Source organism: Salmo salar, chromosome 07 (assembly GCF_965601325.2).
Source record: "Salmo salar chromosome 07, fSalSal1, whole genome shotgun sequence".
In the NCBI taxonomy this organism is placed as follows: Eukaryota; Metazoa; Chordata; class Actinopteri; order Salmoniformes; family Salmonidae; genus Salmo; species Salmo salar.
Window position 1 is genome coordinate 27321196 of NC_138297.1, and position 14612 is coordinate 27335807.

The 14612-nt window shown below is 42.2% G+C and overlaps 1 protein-coding gene across 5 annotated transcripts in view; it reads right to left on the reverse strand.

Moving 5' to 3' along the window:
• clcn3 (Cl-/H+ antiporter 3) overlaps positions 1 to 13737 on the reverse strand; it is a 73208-nt gene extending 59471 nt beyond the window's left edge. For 4 of the 5 annotated variants that reach the window (XM_014206962.3, XM_014206958.3, XM_014206955.3 and 1 more), the window contains exons 1-2: positions 13600 to 13731; positions 4410 to 4602 (exon numbers count right to left, since the gene is read on the reverse strand). In XM_014206962.3, coding sequence (XP_014062437.1) covers positions 4410 to 4575 — 166 coding nt within the window. In that variant the 5' untranslated portion in view covers positions 4576 to 4602; positions 13600 to 13731. Of the gene's footprint in view, positions 1 to 4409; positions 4603 to 13599 lie in introns of all 5 variants that reach the window. The other variant, XM_014206960.3, reaches the window with a different exon arrangement.
• Between the last annotated feature and the right edge of the window lie 875 nt (positions 13738 to 14612).

Below are 14612 nucleotides of genomic sequence, written 5' to 3' on the forward strand. Positions count from 1 at the left end.
CAAATACTAATTGAGTGTATGTAAACTTCTGACCCACTGGGAATGTGATGAAAGAAATAAAAGCTGAAATAAATCATTCACTCTACTATTAATCTGACATTTCACATTCTTAAAATAAAGTGGTGATCCTAACTGACCTAAAACAGGGAATTTTTACTAGGATTAAATGTCAGGAATTGTGAAAAACTGAGTTTAAATGTATTTGGCTAAGGTGTATGTAAACTTCCGACTTCAACTGTACATCCGTTCATTGCCTTACTCGGAAATACGTCAACAAGTCAGCTAATTAAATAAGCAGAAACAGACTGGCGCTCAGGCAGGCTACAGAGGTGAGGCTACATACCGATATTCACAGGGTGGTAAAGAAGGCTAGTCATGAGACCATGCGCTGAAGGGAGCCGTCTTGGCTTCTGTACTCAAGACACTGTTATTGTCCCACTATTATTATTATTATTATTATTATACTATAATAGCGTGTTAGTACATTATTGGCAGTAGTGTCTGTCCACTCTAAGTTTACACATCTTCATTGACTTCTGAAGTTGAGCTCAAGACATATTTGTCTTTGTATTTATTAAGGCGCACAATTAGCTGCTGCAAAGTCAGCAGCTACTCTTCCTGGGGTCCAGCAACATTAAGGCAGTTATATACAATTAAAAATATTACATGACATTACATTTTCATAACACTTTTCATAACACAAGTGTGTTACCTCAGGCCACTACTCTATTATCACATGTCTACAATACAAAATCCATGTGTACGTGTGTGTAGAGTGCATGTCTTATGTGTATGTAGGTCTGTGCCTGTGTGTATGTCTCTTCACAGTCCCCGCTGTTCCATAAGGTGTATTTTTATCTGATTCTACTGCTTGCATCAGTTACCTGATGTGGAATAGACTTCCATGTAGCCATGTCTCTTTGTAGTACGGCGCGCCTCCCATAGTCTGTTCATGACTTGGGGATTGTGAAGAGACCTTTGGTGGCATGTCAACACTTCTTACAAAAACAAGTAGTGATGAAGTCAATCGCTCCTCCACGTTGAGCCATGAGAGATTTACATGCATATTATTAATGTTAGATCTCTGTGTACATTTAAGGGCCAGCCGTGCTTCACTGTTCTGAGCCAATTGTGTGGTCAGGTGTCCCTCTGTGGCACCTGACCACACGACTGAAGTCCAGGTGCGACAAAACAAGAACCTGTAGAACCTGCCTTGTTGATAGTGTAGTTAAAAAGGCAGAGTAGCGCATTTTCTCTCCATCTTAGCTACTGTTGTATCAACATGTTTTCACCATGACAGTTTACAATCAAGGGTTAATCCAAGCAGTTTAGTCACCTCAATTTACTCAATTTACACATGATTTATTACAAGATTTAGTTGAGGTTCTGGGTTTAGTGAATGATTTGTCCCAAATACAATGCATTTAGTTTTTAAAAAAATATTTAGGACTAACTTATTCCGAGCCACTCACTCTGAAACTAACTGCAGCTCTTTGTTAAGTGTTGCAGTGATTTCACTCACTGTAGTAGCTGACGTTTATAGTTTTGAGTCATTCTCATACATAGACACACTGGTTTTACTCAAGGCTAGTTGCATGCCATTAGTAAAAATTGAACATTTTAAGGGGCCTTGACAGCTGCCCTGGGGAATTCCTGATTATACCTGGATTATGGTGGAGAGGCTTCCATTATAGAACACCATCTGTGTTCTCTTTATACACAATATAGCAGGGGGTGTAAAGCCATAACACATACGATTATCCATCAGCAGACTATGATCGCTAATTTCAAAAGCCGCACTGAAGTCAAACAAAACAGCTCCCACAATATTTTATCATCAATTTCTATCAACCAGTCAGTCATTTGTGTAAGTGCCGTGCTTGTTAAATGTCCTTCCATAAGCATGCTGAAAGTCTGTTGTCAATTTGTTTATAGTAAAATAGCATTGTATCTGGTCAAACACAATTTTTTCCAAAAGTTTACTAAGGGTTGGTAACAAGCTGATTGGTCGGCTATTTGAGCCAGTAAAGGGAGCTTTACTATTCTTGGGTAGAGGAATTACTTTTGCTTCCCTCCAAGCCTGGGGGCGCACACTTTCTAGTAGGCTTAAATTGAAGATATGGCAAATAGGAGTGGCAATATCGTCTGCTATTATCCTCAGTAATTTTCCATCCATGTTGTCAGACCCTGGTGGCTTGTCATTGTTAATAGACAACAATTTGTTCACCTCTTCCACACTCACTTTATGGAAATCAAAATTACAATGCTTTTCTTTCATAATTTGATCAGTTATACTTGGATGCGTAGTGTAAGCGTTTGTTGCTGGCATGTCATGCCTAAATTTGCTAATCTTGCCAATGAAAAAAATCCTTAAAGTAGATGAGCCTAATAGGAGACAATTTACCCTGTACTCAGCAACTCATAGTACTGCATTCACAGGGGCACACACACACACACACACACACACACACACACACACACACACACACACACACACACACACACACACACACACACACACACACACACACACACACCACACACACACAGAGCTCTGTGCTTATATACAACACTCCAGAGACAAGGAGGATAAGGAGAGGATTGTGCAGCAGAGAGTAAAAATGTCAAGAACTCTCTTGGCACCCTTAAGCACAACTTAAAGTAATCTCTGGTAATGAAAAAGAACAACTCTACTTTAGAATATTATTACGTCCCATCAGACTCAATCAGACAAAAGGCTCTCTTTATTTGGCTTTCCTTGGGCTCTGCTTACATCCATGGTTTGGCAAATGTACTTTAATACTGGCAATCCGTTTGTAAATCTTCACTCAGCAGCACACATTCTTCTCTCACACAAATGCATGTACAAACACGCATTCATAAGTTCAAACTCACTTAAAATTGTCAAAGAGTTAAGCACGAAGTTCTTCCTCGGCATGAGTGAGTTTCTGCCACACACACAAATAAATGTATTAAGTAGGTTTTGATTAAGTAGCATTTCAAAAGGCCTTCAGATACTGCAAGCTTCCCTAATTACTATTCACAGTCACTGCAGCCAACAGTGACTTGCCATATTAAACACCATATCAGTTATGAGGGAGCTGTTTCTCTTTTGATCAGCTACAAGAAGGCCAAGCTAGAGGAGCCTGCAGAAGCCAGTGTAACTATGGTTACAAGAGATGAATCAGCAGCACAAGCATCAGGCCAGCAGGCAGCAACAGGAAACATGCAGGATGTGGCAGTAGTAGACACGGGACACCTGCTATTGCAGAGCAGCGTACACTGGGCCAGGGAAGCAGGAGGGTGTGTGAAAGGAACAGGTGATTGGTACAGGACTGAAAGACAGGGAGCATCAGTTGGCACAGGAACAATGTGAAGGATGCCTTTATGTCTACATCATAGTGATGAGTGGAATATCATCAGCCACACCTACAAAGCACAGGTTCAATCACAAAGCTGCATATTACAATACACAACTAAAAAAGCAGTAAATAGTCAAAGCCACACCCACAAAGCACAACGTGTGCAGTTCAAGTGTCCAATCACAAAGCCGCATGGTACAAGCCACACCTAGAAAAGCAGCAAAGGTCAAAAGCAGCACAACCACAAAACCTGCAAGGAGTAAAGCCACGAGTCACAACCACAAACTAAACAGGAACTAGAGCACCATGAATGGAGAAGTGAATGAGGTACATGGATGGCGATTGCAGGGAAAATAAGAAAATAAAACAAGGTTACAGGAATGGACAGTCTGGCCCCAGGTCTGTTTCTTTATGCTGTATTTGTCAGCTCCTATGGCTGTCATACAAAAACATGCTGGTTGATCTGGGACCGGGCTAGTATGAATGAGGCTGCAAGCACAAAACAAACACAAAAACAAGATGGCGGCAGCCAGCCGGGAGGGTCACCCAACCATTCACGGTTATGGATGGAGGTGACAGGTATGAATGGTAGCGGAACTGAAGTCAAGAGGTGGCAGGCATGTGACATCTGATGGAGGGTGTGGTTTGGGATGGGGTGTCATGGATAGATGGAGGGTTGATGGGTATGTGTCGGGGGCAGAAAGCAGCAGGGAGCATCAACAACAGGGCTCACAAAAGCAGGGGTAACACTGCAAATCACAGGGTAGCAAGGGGGCCAAGTGGCTGAGGCAGCATTGAGTGGGTGGATCAGCAATGCAGCAAATTCGGCAAGGCGGCCAGGATAGGAAGCTCACAATAATACAGCTCACAACATCCATCCATAGATAGACCCACAGCTTCCAGCCTGGAACAGACCCTCTTCCTCTGACCAAAATAGCCCAGCCAGAGCCTCTCTCCTCTGGGGTCAACAGCCCAGCGCTATGGGGGGGGGGGGGGTGATAGTGGGTGTCTGATGGCGTAGTCGGCAGCGATTAGCAGTGGGCCTACCTGGGGAGGTGGCGTCTCCGTCCAGAAGGTTGTCGTCCTCGGAGGTGTGGAAGTCCATGACGACCCCGGCGCCATCCAGCAGCTCCTCGTCACTGCTGGCACTGGCAATGCTGTTGTAGCTGTTCCTGTAGTAGCCCTTCCTGTTGAAGAGCTGCTCCGACTCCATTTAGCTACGTGCTACGCAGGCAGTGCCCTGCGTGGGAACACAAACACACTCTCAGATCACAGGGCTGGGCACTGGAGATGCTGTTGTAGCTGTTTCTGTGGTAGCCATTTAAGTCATTTAGCCCCTGTTGAACTTGAGCTGCTGGAAAACACACAGAGCCACATACACTCAGGCAGACAGGAAAGTCCACAGCCCAGCCTGGCTGTATCCAGAAGGCGGAATTAAGTGTGGGTAAGGTTTCCGTTTCAGATTCGTTCTGATTCCCGAACCTCGTTACCAGCCTTGCGGCAGGGTCGTTTCTGGTTGGTGATGGAGGATGGAAAGAAGGGCGGAAGAAGGGAAAAGGAAGGAAGGAGGAGGGTCATTAGGACACATGATGAGTGTGAGATGTCAAACCCAGACACTTCACTAAAGAGGAAGGCGGAGGTGACACAGAAGTAGCAGTAAACTCATCAGCTGTGTCCCTTCTGTCAGCATGGAGGACTGTGATGATGGAGGACCCCGGTGGTGAACATCCTCAGGCCTATGCTGTGAAAAATGTGTATCAATACCTCTGTCTGACATAAACACAAACCATTTATGTGTGGGAAGAACCAGCCAGTAGTGTTTATGTCTATTTTTAGTTTGGGGATTAGGATGAACAGAGTGATGCTGATTGAGAACAAAATAGTAGAGCACACTAACCTCACTCTTTCCCCCCTGGTGGAAGCAGGGGCAAACAAAACCTAGTCCAGAACCATAGAGGAAGGGGGATACACCAAAACCTTTGCTAGATCAAAAACGATGGCCTAGCTCAGGGTTTTCTCTGGATCAAAAAGGGGCTTAGGTGGTGGGCGTGGCAGGAGGGCGCGGCTGAAGTTTAGAGCCCCCATTTTGGTGGTGTAGACACATTTTTAAGCCAATTTACTGCAATTTTACAAATTTCTCCATGGACCAGAGATATTTTCTTGCAGTTTTAAAGTAAAATTCTTGTAATTCTACACATTTTGCCATGCAGCTGAGAAAACATTTAGCCGTTTTAAAGCCAATTTCTTGCAATTCTATGCATTTTGCCATTGCTAATGCTGTGTTCTTTTGCTCAAACATAATAACAAAATCTATACTGCTAAATTCATTGTTTTTGGAATTTTCTATTCTCCTTGACAGCTTTTATTTTGGTGATTGTTAGTTCTCAAAGACTATATTATTTGAAAATATATAGGTCCATTATCTTTTCTACATACTTTATATTTGGTTTTAGTAGTTTAAGTTAACACTGAAAGCATTTCTTCATCCAGAAAATGTATTTCACTGTTTGGACTTACAGTTGAAGTCGGAAGTTTACATACACCTTAGACAAATACATTTAAACTCAGTTTTTCACAATTCCTGACATTTAATCCTAGTAAAAATGCCCTGTTTTAGGTCAGTTAGGATCACCACTTCATTTTAAGAATGTGAAATATCAGAATAATCGTAGAGAAAATGATTTATTTCAGCTTTTATTTTTTTCATCACATTCCCAGTGGGTCAGAAGTTTACATACACTGAATTAGTATTTGGTAGCATTGCTTTTAAATTGTTTAACTTTGATCAAACGTTTCGGGTAAGCCTTCCACAAGCTTCCCACAATAAGTTGGGTGAATTTTGGCCCATTCCTCCTGACAGAGCTGGTGTAACTGAGTCAGGTTTGTAGGCCTCCTTGCTCGCACACACTTTTTCAGTTCTGCCCACAAATTTTCTATAGGATTGAGGTCAGGGCTTTGTGAAGGCCACTCCAATACCTTGACTTTGTTGTCCTTAAGCCATTTTGCCACAACTTTGGAAGTATGCTTGGGGTCATGGTCCATTTGGAAGACCCATTTGCGACCAAGCTTTAACATCCTAACTGATGTCTTGAGATGTTGCTTCAATATATCCACAGAATTTTCCTTCCTCATAAAGCCATCTATTTTGTGAAGTGCACCAGTCCCTCCTGCAGCAAAGCACCCCCACAACATGATGCTGCCACCCCCGTGCTTCACGGTTGGGATGGTGTTCTTCGGCTTGCAAGCCTCCCCCTTTTTCCTCCAAACATAACGAAGGTCATTATGGCCAAACAGTTCTATTTTTGTTTCATCAGACCGGAGGACATTTCTCAAAAAAGTACGATCTCTGTCCCCAAGTGCAGTTGCAAACTGTAGTCTGGCTTTTTTAATGGCAGTTTTGGAGCAGTGCCTTCTTCTTTGCTGAGCGGCCTTTCTGGTTATGTCGATATAGGACTTGTTTTACTGTGGATATAGATACTTTTGTACCTGTTTCCTCCAGCATCTTCACAAGGTCCTTTGCTGTTGTTCTGGGATTGATTTGCACTTCGCACCAAAGTACATTCATCCCTAGGAGACAGAACGCGTCCCCTTCCTGAGCAGTATGGCGGCTGCGTGGTCCCATGGTGTTTATACTTGCATACTATTGTTTGTATAGATGAACGTAGTACCTTCATGCGTTTCAAAATTGCTCCCAAGAATGAGCCAGACTTGTGGAGGTCTACAATTTTTTTTCTGAGGTCTTGGCTGATTTCTTTTGATTTTCCGATGATGTCAAGCAAAGAGGCACTGAGTTTGAAGGTAGACCTTGAAATACATCCACAGGTACACCTCCAATTTAATCAAATGATGTAAATTAGCCTATCAGAAGCTTTTAAAGCCATGACATCATTTTCTGGAATTTTCCAAGCTGTTTAAAGGCACAGTCAACTTAGTGTATGTAAACTTCTGATCCACTGGAATTGTGATACAGTGAAATAATCTGTCTGTAAACAATTGTTGAAAAATTGCTTGTGTCATGCACAAAGTAGATGTCCTATCCGACTTGCCAAAACTATAGTTTGTTAACAAGAAATTTGTGGAGTGGTTGAAAAATGAGTTTTAATGACTCCAACCTAAGTGTATGTAAACGCTTAGGTGGCCCATCCGAGGATGTCAATGGCAGAAAACCCCCTGCTAGCTACTAGCTAGCCAATGTGACTGTGAATAAGCGGGTTAATGATTCTTCTAACAATGGTTTCTGGTCTTACCTAGCAAGAGGTGATCTTTTTCTACATGATAAAAAAAAATGCTAGGCCTATGAGATGAAATGGAGGCAGGATGAGCTAATGATATGTCTGAATCACGTAGAGTAACTTAATATAACTGTGTATCATCATCATACTACAATCCCGACCCAGAGCGATAAGAACTAAATGAATCCTAAAGTGAACAGTACTAAATCAAACGGCAGGCATCAATTGATTTCACCTATATATGAGTCACCAACTTACAGCCAGAGAGCCTGAACCCATTATACAGGGATATTGTTTTGATATACTCCTTTACTTTAGAGTAACTGACTGTAGCCCGTATCCTCGATTTAATTCCCTGCTCTGATAACTTATTGTCGACTGTCTGGCAGTGGTATCACTCTTATGGGGAGATTAGGAATTCTCCCAGAGTCCATGGATAGTGTAGTATAAGTATCCTCTCTCGACAGAGAAATGGAAGTCCCACAAGTCATGAGCTCATAATGACAGGAAGAAATAGAGTCAAAACCCTTCTAGGCTTCCTCCCGTTTCATTTACACTCATCAACGTTCAACAATGAAAGCAAAAGGACATGATAGTGTCACTGATGTCACTACAGCTTATGTTCCATTCGAGTATAGGAATCTTGCAGGGCTCCCGAGTGGCACAGCCGTCTAAGGCACTGCATCTCAGTGCTAGAGGTGTCACTACAGACCCTGGTTCGATTCCAGGCTGTATCACAACCGGCCGTGATTGGGAGTCCCATAAGGCGGCGCACAATTGACCCAACGTCGTCCAGGTTAGGGTTTTGACGGGGTAGGTCATCATTGTAAATAAGAATTTGTTCTTAACTAACTTGCCTGGTTAAATACAACAACTCTGTGACCACTACAATGTGAGAGAGACACGCATCATTTTCTCATATTTCCTCCCCCCCAATCCTAAACAGCACATCCCTAGGTGTCTATGGAGGAGAAAGCGTACCAGAGACTAGAGAGCCTACATTTCACAAGCCTGGTCTCATAGCTTTACATACAGTAACTAACTCTTCATGCCATAGACCAACAGACTGGACTGGACCACTAGCCTAACAGCTTCCCCTCTCACCTTGAATAAAGAAATCCCTTTGAGCTGTATTCAATTAAAGCAGGAAATTCTATTCTGTTTGTTTTTAGGAGGAATGCCAACAAGTCCAAGAGCGCTCTTGTTCTTGGTTAACAAGTGTGAGCCTTTTTCAACCTCCATCTTGGCAACAGTTACTGTGGTCATGAGCTTGCTAGGCCCAGTGCCCACCGAGCTGTGAACACGCTCAGCAGGAGTTTCAACTCTCAAGAAGACAAAAACTTAAGATGACCTAGGTCATTCCGAGTGGAAATTTAACAAAAATCGCAATTAGAATGTTGTATTCCCTGAATTGTGGTACAAAGAAATGGTAGGCTATTTGACGGAAAAATCTTTGACATTTACAGAATAACACTGCTGGAGTTTGAACTGTCTGTTCCCACCCAGTCTGGAGAAGTGTCTAGTCTGTTCCTCTGTTCTCTCACTTCTTCTCCACAAGGTTGAGGTGAAGCCGTGAACGATTTGGTAAAACTACAAAACTAAACTAAAACGACAGGAGGCTTCAGCACAGACGAGGAGAAAGTGGGTTTATTTAGTGTCAGAACCAGCCTGACGTGACCGACCGAAAGGGTGTGAAATGATCAATCTTAAATAGGCTAAGAATTGTTATAGACTCACATGCAACCGATATCCGATACATGAAGTTTCTCACTGCAAAGCAAGGCTACGGTTTCAATGAGGAACGAAGCAATTAGGCTGAATTTGAGAGGAATATTACTTTATAAAAAAGCTCCTACGAAGGATACATAATCCCTATCAATTTTCACCCTGACATTTGAGAATAGATGTGTTTGAATTACATTTACATTTTAGTCATTTAGCAGACGCTCTTATCCAGAGCGACTTACAGTAGTGAGTGCATACATTTTCATACATAATTTTTTTTCTTCCCATACTGGTCCCCCATGGGAATCAAACCCACAACCCTGGCGTTGCAAACACCATGCTCTACCAACTGAGCCACACGGGACCGTGTGGGAAAGCGTTATCTGAGGTGCCAAAACGAGCCAGGCCTGGCAATGACAGTTACACAACTTATTAGAGCCAGGACGATACCAGTATCGCAATATTTTTTACATGACAAAAATGAAAACACGAAGCAGGTCAAACTCTGTGGTCCTTTAAACCCTGCTTTATGTAAAAATATTGGGTGCTTTCGCTTGGGAAATAAACAAACGTGACTCTGGATGACAACATAATGATGTTTCTTTCCAACATTTGGGCTCTTTTCCTAAAGAAGTTAAAATCGCCTTCGTGTTTTGCTTCCTTGCCACGGTACTTACGAGTATCACAATACTGGTATCGTCCTGGCCCCACAACTTATAAAGCAGGAGAGAGAGTGGGCCTCTTCTTTCAGTAGTCAAGGACCTAGATGTTGCCAGGGGAAACTGTTGCTGGGATATGACTCAGCGTTTTTGCCTGCCCCTCAGTGATATGATCACACCTCCTGTAAGGCAGCATCACCACTGCCAACACCACAGATTGACACACCTCCAAAACAACTATTTTTTTTCAATTACAGTTACTTTCTACATTACCTCCGCCACTTATACACCTCAACTGCATCGATCCCCAATCCTACCTACTGTCCCGTGTGGCTCAGTTGGTAGAGCATGGTGTTTGCAACACCAGGGTTGTGGGTTCGATTCCCACGGGGGGCCAGTATGAAAAAAATAGAGGGGAAAAAAATGTATGAAATGTATGCTTTCACTACTGTAAGTCGCTCTGGATAAGAGCGTCTGCTAAACGACTAAAATGTAAATAATCCATTTACTAGGGTGTAGGAACGCAATAATGTCAAACTGAAAGTTGTGAAAAACCTCAAACAAAAACTGCACATCTTAGGAGTCAGACCATGGTGAGGCACCGTCCTCAGGCTGTTCTGTCTATCCTTAAGCAGAAAGACCTGTAGGCCCAAAAGGAGACCTGCTAGCACAACGGAAGAAACAGAGGAAGAGCTTACTTTGAGAGCTGACCAAGCAACAAACAAAAAAATGGCGGCCAAGTCTTGAGAAATATACCAGACCAGTGCCATTTCTAAGAAAAATGGCAGGAACTTGTGTTGTGACATTGTAGAAGTAAGAGGGGGAAAAAATTAAGATTCTTGAATAAGAGGTCAGCACTGTCACAGATGGAACACAGAATATGGACATTAATATTGTCCCTAAAATACCATGAATAAATGCCCGGCACCTAAATAATAAAAAGAGTCTCGGCAGAGAAAGCTAAGAGTATATATTTTGGCACCCCTCTCTCTCTCTCTGCACCCCTCTCTCTCTCTCTGCGCCCCTCCCTCTCTCTCTCTCTCTGCGCCCCTCTCTCTGCGCCTCCCTCCCTCTCGCTGCCTCCCTCCGCCTCTCTGCCTCTCTCTGCCTGCCTCCCTCTATCTGCCCGCCTCCCTCTCTCTGCCTGCCTCGCTCCCTCTCTCTCTCTCTCTGCCTGCCTCCCTCCCTCCCTCTCCTCCTCTCTCTGCCTCCCTCTCACTCTCTGCCTCCCTCTCACTCTCTCTCTGCCTGCCTGCCTCCCTCTCTCCCTCTCTCTGCCTCGCTCCCTCCCTCTCCTCCTCTCTCTGCCTCCCTCTCCCTGTCTCTCTCCCTCTCTCTCTCGCTCTCTGCCTCCCTCTCTCGCTCTCTGCGCCTCCCTGCCTCCCTATCTCTCTTTGCCTCCCTCTCTCGCCCTCTGCCTCCCTCTATCTACCTCTCTCTCTCTGCCTCCCTCTCTCTCTTTGCCTGCCTCTGTCTCTGTCCATTGATGTTGATTTTTAGACCGGTTCGGACCGTTCTAGATTTCAACGTCTACAGACATTGATTTTTGGTCCAGTGAATACCGGCCTTGATTTGCCCTAACCATAGACGTCCAAGATTGGTGACCGGACCAAATCTGAATCAATCATAGACATCTGTGTTTCACAAGTTTGGACAGCTTAGTACAATACAGTGAAACAGTAGAGTACAGTACAGTAAAAAAAAGTAGAGTACATTTTAGTACAGTAGAACACACTAGAGGAGTACTGTATAATGTATTGTATTTTACTGTACTATACTCTACTGTGATGTGTTGTACTGTACTGTACTGTGATGTCCAAACTTGTGAAACATAGACATCTATGATTGGTTCAGATTTGATCCAGTCCAGACAAACCAAATTTGGTCTTGTTTAGGGGGCGGAGCTCATTAGCATAATAGCCAGCGTGTAGAATAATACCCAAATATGCAAAAGAAGGATATCGCATATTTCTAACTTTGTTTACCTATTCAGGATACATTACCATGAAGAGAATGATATTTCTATCCATAATTATGAATTTCTGTGTAGTGACAGATCAGGGACCCATGATGTAATTCTGTTACTGTAAGTCTGTTACCAGGTGTAAATCTACAGCACTTACTGTAGTTCAATAACCAAAATAGATTACATATTCAGTTAGGGTGTCATGCCATAGCTGACAGCCCATTCTTTCTTTAGACATCTTTGATTAGATATTTCAGAGTTTTTGGAAAATGTGGTTGCGTAAAAAAAAAGGGAGATTTTACTGTAAATCTGTTACCAAACTTCTGTTACCAAAATCTGCACAGTTCTTCCAGTAGATGTGTTTTTGTGAAATGTTCTGTGTAAATTGTTCAAAGTAGTCCTTGTGAATAGAGTTGTACGGTTTGTTAAACTTTAAAATCAATGGTTTTTGGTTGGCATACATTTTAAAGTGAAAAATCTGAGTCTAGCGTAATTCCGTTGTCGTGGAATTGCCCCTAACCTAAATTAATCCATAATAGGACTGTATGTCGCTCTGCATACATCACTAAATGTAGGCTACCACCCTCCAATGAACATCCCAAATAAGTGAGTCTAGAGATACATTGGTGAAATGGTTGGATAGTCCAACAGTAGCCAATGTGATTTGATATGTAGCTGCACGGAGAAAATGAATTTGAGCAGAAACTAGACCATTCACTGATTTACCCTAAAAAAAAAAGCAACTTTTCAACCAAAGCAATTGTAAGACCTGTGGTCCTTTCCTGTTGCTCATATAAAACGCCAATGTACGCCCCATTCACCCTAACAACATATTTTATGTATAACACAGCTCATACATGCCACTCAGATGGTTATGATACGGTAATAATCACAATGATACATAGGACTATGTATTGAAGAGAAAATACATTTCACATTATGCAATATGTTCACATACATTTATGCCATAAAATCTGCATGTAATACAAACTATATGCATCTCCCCTTTACTGTGTAAGGTGACGTGCCTCTAAACAAACATGAAAATGAACATTTCCACTGCCTGTCACGCGCCTTTCTGATGTATCATGGTGCCATGACATTGTTGCTAGCTAGCTAGCTAGGGCAGTAGCTAGGGGCTTTCTGGATGATACAACGAACGTTACAGCTGACACCATCCTACATTTAACATACAAAATGCAGCCAGCTAGTTTCAACCACAAATAAGTACGGCGGATAAAGGATAAATGTCTTGTAGTGTAACATAGTTACTAGAATGTAGCTAAATAAGCTAGTAGCTAGTTAGCCAACTACGACTGACAGGGGCTCGAGAGCTCATTTTTAAATGTCAGTTACCGTTAGTTGGCTGAGGGTGGCCTGATTCGATTTAGATGCAACTACACCATTTGGCATGATGAATTTCACAAAGTGATTTGTTGTTGTACGCATAACTGACCAGTCAGGATCCACTACAAATGCACCATACGCTGAATATGTGCAACATAATGGTGAAAATGATCACCTACCGTCCAGCATGCATGACGAAATGAGCACCTGTGTTCAGATAAAAAAAATGTACATTGATACGATGGTGGCCTTGGTGGGTAAAATATTAACTTTACCATCAAACGTTGTGCACCAGCGACATCACATACCTTTTCGATGCCGCTATTCCACCCTGGACAAAACGAATCATCCTTTTCTTGAGTTTCTACAAAAATATATTTGACATTCTCCCCATGATGTTTTTTTTCTGTCCCATTCCTGTGTCAATGACGTTTACTTCCGGTTTCTTGATCTCCCACCCCAAGGAGCGCGAAATGGGGACAAGGAGCCTGGACAGAACATATTTTTATTTTAATAACGTGCAATAAAACATTATATATTAGAAGTAGCCAAAATTTGGCTCCTTGAAATTGGATTGGCAATAATAAGAGTGCAACATTTGACATTTTAAGTAAAGATCGTATGACAAGATTTCTTTCAGCAAAGGATTTTTGCCCTATATAATACTATTACATAAAATTATTAAACGATTATCTTATATCCATGTCCACAGCCATAATAGGACGCGTTTGCTGAACATACAAGTACAAATTAAACACCCCCTGGGGGATTAATAAAGTATATTTTTTCCATGGACTACTTGTGGGTGGCGTTTTGACTCTACAACAAAAAACTAATGCATTAGGTTTTGGCACTGTTGTTATCCATGAATGTTCTTGTCCCTCCTGGATCATCATCATGGCTAACACTGGATTGTGGTTAGAAAATAAAGTTTATTTTATTCGAAGAGTGAGAAGAAAATCTGAAACCCATTCAAAGTGGATCAGTAGCTAGGTTTCCATCCAATTGGGGACAGATTTTCATGCGAATATTCTAAAATCCAAATTTAAAAAATATATTTTCCCCACCAGTAAACACGTTCCCATACAGTTTTTATACGAGTAAAGTCATATAATATATATTTTTTTAATAATCACACCGCTGTGATGGAAACAGGAAGTTTCGGTGTCATTTTATAAATAATTATTTTGTTCGACATGGTGGGATCTTTTGTGTCGGTGAAATGTATTATGCGGGAAATGGTGGTGGAAACGACTTTATGCGCAAAAATTGATATAATAACCATCGTATCGAAGTAAATTTGGAGTCACGCGAAGATATA